Below are 16,243 nucleotides of genomic sequence, written 5' to 3'. Positions count from 1 at the left end.
TGTTTTTTTTTTTTTTTTTTTTTTTTTTTGCCAGAATGTTGATATTTCAAGTTTTTCTGCCTTTAAAAAAATTCCTGTAAATTTGGCTGCATGTACAAATTCATTAGCTGGAAGTCCCATCCTTGGCGGCATACAGGGATCGTAAAGTCTGAACAACTTTATTAGTCAGCTTATTAGCACTCGTTAGAGCAATTTTTTTGTAAATAATGTCTGACTCTTTAATAGTGTCTACCCAAGGCACCAGTTTGCGGCCGTCACGGCGCTTGGCCTCAGTCCAGGAGCCACTGTAGGAGCCTGCCATCCACTGAACACTGAAGCCACTGCTGGTTTTCTGTACTACTCTTGCAATCTGTGGTCGATCTTTGTACTTTGGACAGCAAATAGCGATGACATCCATGACATCAACACTTTCATTCATCTGTGCTGCCAACTCCGTAGAGTCTGAATTTCGTTTTGACCTTCTCAATGACTAAAACATTGGGAGGGGGGAGGGAAAAAGACCAAGTGTTACACAAAGAAATTTAGTGAAATTATTGTTTTTATTGCTTTTAATCCCTTGACGCCGGGAGTTGGGATTTCCCGGCACACTTCCATTGCCGGCAATGAGACGCACCGTGACCGCCAGCGCCAAGGGGTTAACATATACTTGTAAAACCATAGAACTCTTAATTTGTACCCGTGTCTTTACTCTTGATATATAAAATTATATATACATATGAACCATAAAGCTACATAAAACTTAGCAACAATAAAAAGGATAACACACGTTAATACAATCCAAACAAAAATTAATAACCCTTTATGCGGGATAAATCTCATTTTTTTTTATTATCTTTTATGTTAAACTTTCTACAAAAGGATGTATAAATGGTTAAGTAGAGAATCTCTATCTACAAAATGTTTTTCTTTTATAAGTATTACATTACTCGATGTACATTTAATGGACTGACATATATAAGCACATAAAAATCATTTTACGTAATACGCTGCGAAATACGTTGACTCCTCCTCCGCCTCACCCCTGAAGTGCCTCCTCCTCTATCCTCCCCATCACTTTCATCATCTTCTGTCTCTGCTGCTGTGTTATTTTTAGGGCTGCCTCCTCCAAGCAGCGAGGTAATTGCTTTGTTCCGAGCATTTGTGCTAGCTGACACCTCTCCTTCTTCTTCCTCTTCATCAGGGTCTAGGTGTTCCATAAGCAGTTTGAACTACAAGAAAATACATTCATTCATAGTTTTAAGTAACTATTTCAAAGACTGTCAGAATGTCTAGATGTTTTATATGGTATCAGTTTGGTGTAGGGGAAAGAGGCTACAGCAATAGCCCACATTAGGAGTTAAAAGACATTTTTCTGTAAAAATTCAGATAGCAAACAGGTTTAAGGTTGCAGGCAATGTGGGTTCTGACCAATTATACTACTTCTGTATGAAAGTAGCTACAGAGCTGAACATGACCATCTCACTAAAACTTTTTTGTTAAAAATAAACGGGAGGCAATGGGATGGATTTTATCCATTAGCCGTAGTTCACTCTTGGATCCCAGTCATGAAGCAACCAGGTGATAATAATTACTGAGACATCTTTCTGCCTCTCCCTCTTTGCTAAAATTAGAGAATTCCTTGTAAAGGACGGCAAAGAATTTGAAATGAGAATTAAAATATATTATGTATATTTAGCTATTTGCTTTAAGCAGATTAAAATATAATACTTTATAAAGGATAGTCCTCTAAAGATATTAAAAAACAGGGACGGGGATTTATGTCAGTGGTGCTGCTGCCTGCCTCGCAAGTGCAAGGCCCTGAGATCAATCCCTGGTACCAAAAACAAAAACCAAAAACCAAAACAAACTCAAGATATTAAAAAATCACAATTTTTTCATAATGGCAAAATATACATAAAATTTATCATTTTTACATTTTAAGTGTACAATTCACTGGTATTAAGTACATTCAGAATGTTTTGTAATCATCACTACTATCCATTTCCAGAGCTTTTCATCACTGTAAACAATAGCCTCCAATTAATTCTTCCCTGTTTCTGGGCAATCTTAATTTTATTTTTTGTCTCTATGAATTTGCCTGTTCTTAAAGACATTTTAGAAGCACATTTGTTACTCTCTCTTTCACGTTTGAGTATATATACACCAGAGACATACAACTGCATATACTTGCATCACTCATGTAAGAATATATAAAGTAACAATACTGATTATCAGAAAGGAGCAGAATGTCCAAAGAAAGGGATGATGATGACTTCATGGTTTGCCTTTTCTGAAATATAAATCACGTAATCCATTAAGTTACAAATAATATATACATATACATGAAGTTCACATTCAATATAGGGTAGATTATTGCTATCTCCTTCCCAAGAATTTACTGTTCAAAGAAATCACTAAGAGAAGGAAATATTTTTAGTTTTACTACTCACGTCTAGGTACTGTTTTACTATACTCCTCTTCACATCTTCAGTGATTTTGGAATTAGCCATGTCACTCCGCAGGAAGTCCAGTGTTTGTTTAGGATGAAAATGAACTCCTGTTTTTCGGTTAATTGCTTTATCATATACTTTTGCAGATTCAGATGGAGAGTATTTCTGAATTTTACTGTTTTGGGAAAACAAAACCAAGTACCTTAAAACATTTTTCAGAGACTTATATTTAAATTTATTTTACTTAGTAAACTCTTTATTACACAGATTTCAACCAGTGAGCTTGAATACAAAACAAATTTATAAGAAAGAAAATAAAGACATAAAAGCAAGTAAAAACAGTAATATTCTTTTGTTCCCACTTGTTTGTCTTTTTTTTTCTGGTGCCAGGGATGAAACTCAGATCCTTGCGCTTGCAAGGCAGGCAGCAGAACCACTGAGCTAAATCCCTGGCTCCACTTGTTTGTCTTGACCAAAGGTATCAACATGACAGGGATGAAGCACATTTAAGGAAGCAACAAATGTGCAGAAATCCAATTATAGTAAAAAGTTATCATTTTAATGAAATTAGTTTCTCCTATTTTGTACTACTCTGACTGTGACTGAAGGGTAGCATTAATCAATTAACTCAACACCACCTAACTGTTTTACCTCCTACTTTCTGTACTGTGACTGCTTCATTTTCTACACAGCAGAATCACTGCTTATACACCTGTTTCAGACTGTTAGTAGCTTTGCTTTAAAAATCTCTCCAACTTCTTACCACTGTACTATGTATGATCTTACAAGGTTTTAAGTTGTTAAAATTAGTTGCCAATATTTCTCATGAGATTACGAAGGCTGGGATGTAGTTCAGTGGCAGGAGTTCATACTTAACATGTATGAGGACTCTGGATTCAATGGCCAGTATGATTTAAAAAAAAAAAGTCTGGATTTCTAATGTCTCTTGAGAAAATAGGGCCTTTGGCAACACTGTGCCTATCCTCAAACTAATGGAAACCTAAGAAATGCTTTTATTTTTGGTGCTGGGAACCAATGGCATTACGAATGCTGACTATACAGCCTACCAATGAGCCCTTGCCCTAGAAATGCCTATTTAAACATGCATTTTTAAAAAGGAGTATTTCTGCCTTCTTTTCTTTTCTTTTTTTTTTCAGTACCAGGGATTGAACTCGGGTCCTTGTACTTGCAAGACAGGTGGCTGCACCACTGAGCTAAATCCCCGGCCTAAAAAAAGAGTATCTAATAAAAAAGTGAGCATGCAAACAAAACTGAATTTTGTATTTCTTTATTATTTGAATATAAACTTACCTATCAGAAAATCCACAGAGATTCTTCAAGTGTTGTTTTAACATAAGAAGCAATAAAATACCCTGGGAGACATTTGCAAATTCAATTAAAGGAGCTGAATTTTCTGGCAAACATTTCATCACCGAATTTATATCATCTTCTGAATCTGAATCTGAATCTGAATCTACACGTTTCCGTGACTTCCGAGGCCTGGAAACTTCTTCTTCACTCTCACTTGACTCATTTTCCTTATTAGGTGATGATTTTCTCTCTTTCCTTTTGTCCTTCACCATAGACTGAAAGAAAAAGGAAATTATTCTGTACGAAAACAATAAAAAAAAAATACCACTACCGAATATATACTTCATTCAATAGCTTCAACAAGTTTCCTTGATACTCTATAAACTCCTTGACTTTCTATAAACTGAAGATGTAAACACTGGCGTAAAAATCAGGTCCCAAGACTAAATAAAATCACATATGATTCCCTTCTTTCTCAAAACTACCCCCTTCCAAACATATTCAAAGAAAAATAATTTTCTCATAAAGAGTAATGTAATGAAAGACAATTTAGTTCCTTAGGTAAGTCATTATAGAGCATAAGTAGTAATTAAAATTTAACTGAGAATATGGTAGGCTTCCGTGTTTAGGTGGGGGTAGGGGATAGGAGAGAGGACCAAATCATACAAGCAATTATTCCAAATGTAACTGTTAAGAAATAAAATATTCACTTAAAGTATATCTACAGAAGTAATTAAAGTAAGAGCATGATGATTTAAAATTGCCAGGAAATTATCAACTTCTTAAATTTTAGCACTCATGCTAATACACTCCAGATTTTGCTAAAGAGTCAGATTTTGTTCCAGCAGGTCGAGGGTTGGATCTGAGGTTTTACAGCTCCAATAAGCCCTCAGAAGAAGATGGTGCTGCTGGTCCACAATTCAAGGAGCAGAGTATAGATACCCTGTTCATTCCAGTGGTTGGGTATCTAAAGTAGTTTTTCTGACATACCAGTTTGAAAAGGCTGAGTTTTTAGCAGTACAGTTTTGTAAAATGAGATTTAATTGCATTATCAAGTACATGAAAATATTGCATTGATTTTTTTAGATAATCTACTGAGCGCCTAATTTGTACCTAGTGCTATAGCAGGTGCCCTTTATAATTAATTACACTTCTTTCTAAAAGTCATGATGAAAAGACATAAGGCTTATTATAAGAAACTTGGTAAGAATTTTGGGCACACATGGTGCCAACTTCATTATGATGCTGTTGTTGAGGGACAGAGATCAATGATGTCATAAATTTTGTTTTCTTTGTAAGTAGGCTATGCACAAACATAAATATACACATCTAACTTCATATGTACTGTTGTGATCTAAAGCATTATGAGATTTACAGAATAGCAACGTGCTCTAAAATGGTGTTTAAATGGATATGTGAATGGACACAAAACAAAGTCAGTGCCTAAATTGAGAGAAATAAAGTGGAATTGGCTTAATCAAAATCAATAGAACAATCCATATGTGTAAAAAGTCCACTTAAATGATCTAGAAATGGAGTGGCCATCCACTTCCTCTCCCAATTCAAGTACTGTCCAGATCTCAAATCATTTAGAAAGAGTTTAAATACCTGTGAAAATAATAACATTGAGAAATGAAACAGTGAAAATAGCATGCCTGCACTTTGACAGATGCATTAAGAATAGTAATGTGTGTAACTTACCTCCTTGAATGACTGCAGTAGGTTACTACCAGAAACTGAGAGTGTAATGTCTATATGATGCATTATAAACAACGGCTCTTCCTGTGTCTGGTATGGAAAACAGGCTAGATTGTCTGCTATATACAAGAGCATAGTCACTTCTGTTTTCTGTAAATTTTAAAAAAAGGTACACATGTTTAGTGGATAATCTAGAAACCCATCAAAAACTTTTTAGGAAAAAATTATAGGGCACTTTCACCTCAGTTAATATTAGAGAGAAATAAAGAGAAAGGATGCAGAAGGAGAAGGAAGGAGAAAGAAAAGAGGAGAGAGAAAGAAGAAAAGAGGAAGAGGGAGAGAAGCGTAACAGAGGGACAGAAATAGTTTATAATCTTACACCTATTTTAGCAGATATTATAGTGACTTACATCATGCTACCTCGAGAGAGAAGAGGTGAAAGTTTTTAGTGCACCCAAGTGAAAATCCTTGGTTTTCTTACAGCATATATTGAATCTTTATGCTAAATCCATACCACAGAAGAAAGCACACATGTAAGTTCATATTTGTCATTGTGCTTTAAAAAGTTTAACACATGTGGAGATCAGTTACACAGTTACTATTCTGCCTTCAAAAATAATTGGTAGCTACAGTACTAGTATGTGGGTTAAAAAAACCTAAAACTCATATACTGCTAAAACATTTGTCAGTTTTTTCTGAATCTGTAATTTAGAACGTCAGAGTTGTTTTGCTAGAGCTACCAGTTGCACACCATACAAATTCTGAGGTAGGTGAAACTTAAAAGTTATGGTTACTACTAGTTTTTGGTTTTAAAAAGAAGTAACTTAAAGACTTTCAGCATTTCATGATCATATGTAACAAACAGATGGGTATACTAGTATTCAAATTCTTTTACACATAGCTTTTAAGGAAAAGAAAAAAATGAAAAAAGCAAAGAAAAAGCAGCAACAAATATTCCCTCCCAACTCTAGCCTTCCCTGCCACCCAAACAACAATCTAAGAGTAGGAGCAGTAATAATAAAAATTCCATAGGAACAAATAGAATAAATCTGATATTAATACTGATAAGACTCTCAAACTTATTTTAAAGTATGTCAATACCTATATCTTAAAGTTGAGGAAGTAGGCATAGGCCCTCATCTATTAGTCATAACACTAAAATTCATGCATGTTTTTCTAGCTAAAACAAAAGCAATCAGGGCTGTAAACATTTTCTCTGAATGCACATTTTCAAAACTGAAATTTTCTGTAATCTCAGCACTTGGGAGGCTGAGGCAGGAGGATTGCCATGAGTTTGAGGCCGGCCTGAGCCACACAGTGAGTTCAAGGTAGTCAGCCTGAACTACATAGTAAGACTCTGTCTCAAAACAACCAACCAACCAACCAACCACACGGGGGGGGGGTGGTGGAGGGAGGGGGGCAGCGGTGCAGAAAAACACTGAAAACCTTCAACTTTAATTATGACAGCACTATATCACTCTTTCCTTTCAAAATCAAAATCTAAACTAGTGGCGGTGAATCTTTGGCATGCATGCCACACACAGCAGGCTGTCTGAATGAGTGAAAGCTCTAAAAGCTTTGCCATCACTGGTCTAGACTGTTCTTCCCACATCTTTCCCTGTGTTCTTTAAATGTTTCTCACTGCTCAATGGTTTTTGCCCACCAACAATCCCACTCTATCATCAGACACCATTAACTATACTTTCCTGCCTGACCCTTCTTCCTCACTTTCTCTTCCAAGCCTTTGTTCCTTTACCTGTCCTTAACTCCTTTCTAAATTGTCTTTACTAACACTATTCTTTTTTCCCAGGTGTTCAGGACAAAAACATTCCAGTTGTCCTTCAGTCTTTTCTTCTCAAACAGTCTCACTGAAATTTTTTTCTTGTTTTTGAGACAAGGTCTTGCGATAATGTATAATTCAGGTTGCCTTTGGTCTCACTAGGTAGCCTGGCTGGGATTACAGGTGTGCACCACCACACCCAGCACAGTCTAATTTAATGTATTCCTTCCTCACACTATTTCTTCTTTCCTTTTCTACTGCCCCTACTGTAAGCACAACAGATCAATTCCTTATTACATCAGGGTAAACACAATGCTGAAAGATTCATGCTCCTAAAATGCTCCTTGGCACTTGTCCTCATCATTTAGTCCTTCAACCATTTTGGCACTAGAAACTATTTTTGCGGAAGACAATATTTTCCACAAATTGGGGCAGGGAGGAATGACAGTTTCTGCATGATTTGAATGCAACCTAGATCCTTGCACTGGCAATTCAAAGAGGGTTCACACTCCTATGAGAATCTAATGCCATTTACTGTCTGACAGGAAGCGAAGCTCAGGTGATGATGGGAGCCATGAGGAGCGGCTGTAAACACACATGAAGCTTCACTTGCTAGCCTGCCCACTGCTCACTTCCACTGTGCAGCCCAGTTCCTAAGAGCTCCAGGTGTTGGGGACTTCTGGTCTACAGGGTTCTTTATATACTACATGTTACTATGACTACCCTTCTCCAAAGACAATTTACTCATTATTTCCTACACCTTCTTATCTTTGTAATTTTATTCCTCTTTTTAACCCTGCCTGGAGCATCATCCTCCTGAATCATACAATTCATCATTTTCACCTAATTCTTTTAGGCCTTTAGTGATTAATTCCTCCTCTGACATCCTTTGTCAAGGTTTATCAGAGGAAAATATATTATTATTTTATTTATTTATTTTTGAGATAGGGTCTTGCTATACAGATCAGGCTGGCCTCGACTTTGCTATGTAGCCCAGATGCAGTGATACTCCTGCCTCAGCCTCCTGAGAGCTGGTATTACAGGAGTGTATCACCATACCCACCAAAATCACTACATTATGAAAGCTGGATTTCTAGTGTCAAATGCTGACATAATATACATTTGATAAAGAGCAAGAAATGAAACCACACAGAGAGACAAGGATTGGAGCAATAGCACCAGGCACTCAATATATGCTAATTTTAATCACTATTTATGCTCTTTATCCTTATAAGTGGGATAAAATCCTATGAAGGTACAAGAGCACCACATCATTCTATATTATATTCTTTTTTTTCCCTGGTACCAAGGATCAAACTCAGAAGCTTGCACTTGTGAGGCATGAGTGGCGCCACTAAGCTACATCCCCAGCCCCTCTATATTATACCCTTAGTATAGTGTCTTACTCTCTTGGAAGGCAAAATACTGATGATATAATATGATATTATATTCCAGGCATTTCTGAAATACAGATACCTCAGTTCATGAACGAGTTTTGTTTGTGAACAATTTGGTTTGCCAACAGAAACATTTGGCAAAACTTTTTGTTTGTTTTTTGGTACCGGGGATCAAACTCTGGTCCTTGTGCTTGCAAGGCAGGCGGTGGAACCACTGAGCTAAATCCCTGGCCTGGCAAAATTTTGTTTTGGTTTGTGAACTCTGCATTGGGTAATGAACACCATTTTGGCCATCTTTTCCACACAAACCCGAACGTGGCCATCTTTTCCTGAATTGTGGAATGAATTAAGTTTGTGAACTGAGATACCACTGTAATGTTTATTTGCTAGATCATTATCCAAAAATTTCATATAATACTTTAAAAACAGGAGATGTACTAAGGTATCTCTACTCTGGTAATTATAATTTTGCTTTGCTGTAAAAAAAATCCACCAAGCTAAGAGGTGATTAAAATAAGAAAAAATGTATTATTTTGTTCCATTTAAAAGCTTGGATAGGGCTGGGGATTTAGCTCAGTGGTTTGGTGGCCTGCCTTGCAAGCGACCTGTAATCCCAGCACTTGGGAGGCTGAGGCAGGAGGATCGCTGTGAGTTCGAGACCAGCCTGGGCTACATGTGAGTTCCAGGGCAGTTTCAACTACATAGTGAGACCCTGTCTCAAAAAACCAAAAAAAAAAAAAAAAAAAAAAAAAAAAAAAAAAAACAAAAAAAAAAAAAAAAAAAAAAAAAAAAAAACTCAGATATATACAGACTGGTCTGTAAGCTCTATGTGAACAGATATTTTATCCTACAATTCACTATTTTATCCTACAATTTCTTATACAATGGTTAGTACCACAGCAGATCCTGAATAAGTATCTATGCAAAATGAATGAATAAATTAAAAAGTAACTAAAAAAAAAAAATATAGGACTTTCTGTTTTCTTGGCCAATGCAATTTGTGCAGGAGCCAAAACTGTTAAAATTAAGACTACAAAAAAAATGGAGTCTTCATTGAGGAAGTCAAAATGAATAGTAGATATCAGCAGCCAAAAATGTACAGTGATTATTCTCTAATAATATAAAGACCTACAGAAATGAGAGAAATTAAATTTGTCTATTTTTTAGGTTACCTTTCCCCAAAGTGATACTTTAGTGATGCAGCTTACTAACAAAGATGTTTAAAGTTGTTTGCAAAGTCTCTAAATTACTCACTCTGAGGCATAATTACAATGTACTCATTATATTTATTCTCATATAAAATTTGCTCTTCAATTTTGACTATAAATTTTGAAAATAATTTAGTAGACTAAGGATACATATTTAATATAGTCACTAATAATTACTAAAATAGTAGTATTTTAAAAGTGGTGAATATTTTAGGCATAAAATTCCCACAACATTTGTTTTTTAAAAAATAATAAGTTCTCATGCTTACTGCTGTGTCATCAAAGAGGTTGAGTAAAGAGATAAGAAAGGCTCGTCTGTGTTGGCGGTTTCCACGGATCATGGAGTAAAGATGTGAACACAAAGCACTAGAGGATTCGTCTTGTCTGAAGCCCCTTACAGGATCTTTTAGGCACGTGTTGATTGCCTGTTGGACCTGGTAAGACATCTTCATACCAGCCACTGCTTTCATCTGAAATCAATAAAAGCCTCATTTTTGTCACAGAAATTAAGTCAAATTAAAAATTACTATGAACACTGCATTCTGAGGGTAATAGTTGGTTTTCATATTCAAAATTAAAAAAAAAAACCCTGCAGAATGAAATTCTAGAGGGAACATTAGAGGGCATCTATTGCAAATCCTTCATTTTACAGGGAAAAATATTAAGGACTTGAAATCAGTGCTACCATGTGCAGCAAGTAGGGTCTTCCTGATCTGTGGTCCAGTGTGCCTGCTAGACTGTCACACCAATCTGGCACAATTTTGATTTAATTTTATTTTTGGGGCACAATTATAATTCTAAATTAAAATAAACTTAATTACATGTTTAGAAGATTACTAGGCAAAACATTTTGTTCTAAAAGAAATGATCCATGGTAGAACATTTACCAAAGAAGTGGTTTTGGTTTACTAAAGAAAAATTTAGGTTATGTTGTTAAAAAAAAATACATACATGAATGAATCCAGCATATTTTTTGTCTATTTCCACAAGCTGCTGATCAGCCTTGTTCCGCATAGCAGGTTCTGGGTCTGTGCCCATAGCAATTAAGTATGGGACACACTGTAAAAAAAAAAAAAATAAAGGATTTATAAGTCATCACAGTAGCAAAAACTCTACCTCAACATATTTCAAAACTTACATATTTGGGAAATATGAATCTAGCTTTACAGATTTTTCCATAAATACTATGTTTTAGTGTTCTTTAAAAAACAACTCTTTCTCTTGATTATCTTAGCAAGAGAGCATCAGCAAAAATACTGATGTGGTAAAATTTAAATTATTTTAATGTTGTATTAGGTTCTTCAAACATAACAGTATTCCGCCACACTAAGACTATCCTATTTATGATCAGAATAGTATACCACAAATGTATAGTCCAATAATTCTGAAACTTTCCTGAATTTGCTATAATAAATAATATAGGGTAAAAAATAACTTCTTTTCTATACTTCAAGCCAGGAAAATGCACTAAATATAGTGCTTTTCTTTTTTTTCATTGTTGAGTATGCATAGCATTCAGTCTTGTACATGCTAGGCAAGTACTATACCACTGGGCTGCAGTCAAGAAAAACCATTTCCATGTTAAGTAATTCTCAATCAGGCATCAGTGAGAAGGTCAACAACAACAAACATAAAGCCAACTTTAAAAATACAGACACAATACTAAATGGAATGAGTGATCATGGGTTAAATCCAAGATCAGGAAACAAAAGTCTGGAAAGAACACTGTGGCAGCATTTGGTAGGTGGAGGAAGGGAGAATGTGAGTTTCAGCTGGTCTGGGATATGTAAAGGAGACCTTGTCTCAAAACACCAAACAAAAACAAAACACAAACAAATAAAATCCAACATTTGAAAATGGACTGTATGCTACATAGTACTGTATCAATTTAAAATTTCTTAAATTTGATACTTGTATTAAGGCTTTGTAAGACAATGTCCCGGGTCATAACACACACACACACACACACACACACACACACACACACACACACACAAACATGCACGCACGCACCAAGTATTTAGAGATGAAAAAATTGTAACATCTGAAACTTACTATAAAATGATTCAGAAAAAAGTAAATGCAAAGAAGAGATACCAAATGTGGCAAAAGTAACAAATAGTGAATAAAGGTGAAAAGCATAAAGGAATTCACTAGAACACAGAATGAGCATCTCTAATCTGAAAATAGGAAATCCAAAAAATTTCTGAGTATCAATATGATGTTCAGTTTCAGATGTAACATTTTAGATTCTGGATTTTCAGATTAGGGATGCCTCCCTGGTAAAATTATGCAAATATTCCAAAATGTAAAAAACTGTAAAAACCGTAACACTTCTAGTCCCAAGTATTTTGAGTAAGGGGTTCTCAATGCATATAATGATACTAAAAAAATCCAGCAAGGAGCCCTAAATATTTCAAAAAATGAAAAGTATCAACATACTGCTGTATACTATAACAAGTGATCTTGACGATAAAGGCCTTCCATAATGAATAACAGGCTAAGTATCTGTTGATGTGCTTTGTTTCAGGACACAGGGATTAAGATATCATATTTAAAAAATCTGTTTTAGAAAAAGCTCCATGAAAAAGATAAAAATAAAATCTTAAAGTGTAGAGTTGGCAATTTGATAAAAATACTTTCTGTAGCTGACGGCTCTTTTCTGACCATAAGATAATATATATCACTACATCAGCACTGTCCGCTAATCCTTGGGAATATTAATATGCCTCTATTTATATATTTTTTTCTCTTTTACAGTACTGAGGATTGAATGCAGGGTCTTGTGTATGCTAGGCAAGTACTTTACCACCAAGCTATACCCTTGAACCCTTTATTATACAATTTCAAACTCATAAATAGTCTAACATATTGTGTAGCTGTTACCACCAACTTAAAAGGGCAAAACTGAGCTGGGGTTATAGAAATGAACTTTTCTGTAGACCGAAACTCTACCCTATTGAACATATTAATTATACTCTCAAGGCTAGTTTATTCTCTTGACATTTTATATGTTGGTCCTTAGGTAAAAGGGTAAATGTAGATTAAAATAAATTTATCTTTCCTACTCACAAAACATGATTCACGTATGTTTTCTACCACAGAAATTGGAAATAGAGGTAACATTATAAATACATATATTTATATATATAAATTATAACATTATAAATAAATAAATAAATGTATATTTTGCAATAATAACAACTTAAGAGACTGTCCAAAATTTACTACATTCAGGAGGCTGAGGCAAGAGGATTACTTGAACATTGGACTTCAAGGATAGCCTGGACAACCAACTCTTAGAAACAAAGAAAAGAAAGGAAAAAAAGGAAAAGAGAAAAGGAAAGGAAGGAAGGCTTTAGGACAAAGAAGTTTAAAGATTAAGAATAAGAAAGTAGTGAGAAATTAGACTCATTCATAGGAAAATGGATACATATTGAGGATATACTCCTAAGTGAAATAAATAAGTCACACATGTGCAAATACTGAATAGTTTCTCTGGTGTGAATAAACTGTAATAGTACATAAGATTCTAATTAGATAAATGACATTGTGAAATGGGAAGAAAAGGGCTAAAGGTATAGGGAAAGTGGGAAGGGTAGGGGAAAGGTAATAAGGGAAAAAAATATGAGAAAATGAAAAAAATGGAAATAAAGTATTTGTAAATGGAGAGGGGAGGAGGGGGTGAAGGGAGGGCAGGGACAAGGGGAAAAAAATGAGAACTAAGACCATCTGTCATGTAAAGGTACAAGATCCCAATAATGAATGTAACTGTACTGTATACATAAAATGTACCAATAAATTCAATAAAAGAAAAAAAAGGATAAGAAAGTAGTTATTCTTTAATTACAGTGCTTTAGTTAATTGGTGCTTCTATAAAACTTACCTGAACTGGATGAATAAGACCTTGGTTTAGAGTCAAAGCAATGACATTTAGGGCAAAGTGGCGTACACTTGACTGAGTGTGAAAAAATGCTTCAAGCACCTGTTTGAGGTAAAGCTGCATGATAGAACTACTCATCCCTGAGGAAACATCACCCATTTCTTTTAAGTCTTCCTGCTTTGCAACTTTCTTCCCTATGGAAAAAAAGCAGAAGATAAACATATAGTAAAAGCATAGTGACTTTACTATTCCAAACTTAGGCTACCATCAAAATCACAACACGCTATAGCTAGTGTTGTGGTACCATGATTTGTAATCTCCACTCCCCAATCTGTGTCAGAGGCCCTTTTATAAATCTGGGGAAAAATTTAATTCCTTTTTCTCCCTTAAAATGTTAGTATTTGTAAATACCTTAAAAATCTATAAATATTTTAGGGATTTTAAGAATATTCAAGTTTAGCTATGGACCTCAGTTTAAGGATTGCTATTTAACTGAATTTCTGCATCTGATAGATAAAATATAGCCAAATGTATTAAAGAAAATAGGTTTGCGTATTATAACTACAACTGCACTGTGAAATTAAAGATATTTTCACTTACAGTCTCTATCTGCTTGCTGCATGCGTGTGTCCTCTTCTTGTAGGTAGGTCTGAAGGTTTTTTAATACTTGTATTTTTAAATTAACTGAAGAGTTCTTATCAGATAAAATATTATTATACAGATTTTTTACTTCTTGCTCAAACATTAGACTTGGATGCTGAATAAAGGCAAATCCTAAGAAAAAGTGGAAAAAATCTTTATATACTCCTAGCAGAAATAAATATAACATTTAATGAAAGTGTTAAATTATATAAAGAGCTCCTTATTTCAAAAATTAAAACTTAAAATGACTGGAAGAATATATGCTGGTGGCCTTACCTAGAGCAGTATTAGAGCAGGCACTTCTTTCCCCATGAATTAAAAACAAGAAATTGCATTTCAAAGGAGAATTTCACACAAGAGGAAACCTTGAGGAGGGAGCAGGGCCTAGTGGCTAGGGGAGTGGATTAGGAGTCAGGAGTCTTGGGTTCTATTCCTGGCTCCACCACTGACTTGTAGTGTGACCTTAGGTGAGTCACACAATCTCTCTGTGTCTCAATTCTCCATCTGTAAAATGGGGACAATAATATTTACCACCTACCTACCTCAAAGGGATGTTTTAAGGATTTAAGAAGTAATGCTGGCAAACATTTTTCAGATCCCTACCAAAAGGTACTACATTGATATTTTAAAAAATATTAAAATATATCCATTTGATGAAACAATAAATTTTAAATAGACCAGAGATAAAAATATGTTTACTTCTTGAATGGCATTATGTAGCCACAGTGCTGAATTTTATAACCACTGATGAATAAAAAGCAAAATATTATCAGTTAATATCTAAATACTTACTAATTTGAAAAAAATGAATATCCTTGATGGTAGCAAGTACTATTATCAAAAAAACAAAGTAAACTCAAAGCAGAGTGATCAGATAATAAGCCCAAGGTCCTACAGGATCACTATGGTCCAGGTGAGAAGTCTTTTATTAACTGGCACAGAACCACTACTTTTTGGATAGTGCTGCTTAACTTCATTTATTTGTTCTCTAAATTTGCTGTACCACACTTGGTTTTGCCACTCTGTAATTTATATCCAGACTGAATATAATGATACACTTTGGCTTGAAGGTAATATAACTCTCTAGCAAATGTCTGCATTTATTATATTTGCTTTAAGGAATTTTTTTGAAAGGGAAGGAGTAGTTAGGTAAATAAGTCTTACATTTGTTTAAAATATATCATAAGCATGATTTAATGAATTTGTGTAACTCTATCATTTTTATTACTCATTTTTGTTTGAAAAACTAATACAAATTATTATTTATCAAAATAACATTTCCAAATAACCTTATTAACCTGAGTACCTTTACATGTATTTACACAACAGACACAATAACAATAAAAATATAAACCTGAACATATTGATTCTTCTTGCATTTTATTCTTCAATTAAAAAAAAACAAATTTATTATATGCCTACTGGAAGTTTTAGACTTTTTAAAGCATATTCAATTTAGGTACTTTAATGTTATCCTCTTCCTATTTCCTTATAAAGTGATACAATATCTCAGTTTACGAACTCGATTCACAAACTAAGTTGGACAAGAATCAAATCAAGTTCAAGGCTGCCCTTATGGAGAAATTTGATTCAGTTCTTGTCCAGTTCAGTTTGTGATCAGAATAGTGGAAAGAGCTAAGTTTGTGAACTGAGGTACCACTGTACCCTAATTCCTTTTGAGATGGATCATAGTCAGTTTCTCTGGGAAAATACCACTGAACAGGTAAATATCCAACTGTGCTTATAAAAAAGCTAGACAAAATCTTTGCAATGAAAAAAATAACAAAAATATGTGAATAGTACAAAACTATACATTATTATCTTTAATGAATGTTCTTAAGACATCCTAGGAAGGGCTGGGATTTAGCTCAGTGGTTCTGCTGCCTGCCTCCCAA

General features: G+C 34.7%; 1 protein-coding gene across 2 annotated transcripts in view; it reads right to left on the bottom strand.

The window, feature by feature from the left end:
* Positions 1-18: 18 nt before the first annotated feature.
* The window catches only part of Nipbl (NIPBL cohesin loading factor), a 101,514-nt gene continuing 85,289 nt past the window's right edge, over positions 19-16,243 (bottom strand). Inside the window, exons 38-46 of one of the 2 annotated variants that reach the window (XM_010605480.1) lie at positions 14,307-14,480; positions 13,710-13,900; positions 10,775-10,882; positions 10,093-10,293; positions 5,442-5,588; positions 3,741-4,015; positions 2,430-2,604; positions 1,020-1,208; positions 19-469 (exon numbers count right to left, since the gene is read on the bottom strand). In XM_010605480.1, coding sequence (XP_010603782.1) covers positions 104-469; positions 1,020-1,208; positions 2,430-2,604; positions 3,741-4,015; positions 5,442-5,588; positions 10,093-10,293; positions 10,775-10,882; positions 13,710-13,900; positions 14,307-14,480 — 1,826 coding nt within the window. In that variant the 3' untranslated portion in view covers positions 19-103. Of the gene's footprint in view, positions 470-978; positions 1,209-2,429; positions 2,605-3,740; positions 4,016-5,441; positions 5,589-10,092; positions 10,294-10,774; positions 10,883-13,709; positions 13,901-14,306; positions 14,481-16,243 lie in introns of both variants that reach the window. The other variant, XM_010605481.3, reaches the window with a different exon arrangement.

The sequence above is a fragment of the Fukomys damarensis genome, unplaced genomic scaffold, assembly GCF_012274545.1.
Source record: "Fukomys damarensis isolate Sample0158 unplaced genomic scaffold, DMR_v1.0_HiC HiC_scaffold_1, whole genome shotgun sequence".
In the NCBI taxonomy this organism is placed as follows: Eukaryota; Metazoa; Chordata; class Mammalia; order Rodentia; family Bathyergidae; genus Fukomys; species Fukomys damarensis.
Note: the sequence above shows the minus strand (reverse complement) of the source record. Positions and strands in the feature narration are given on the sequence as shown.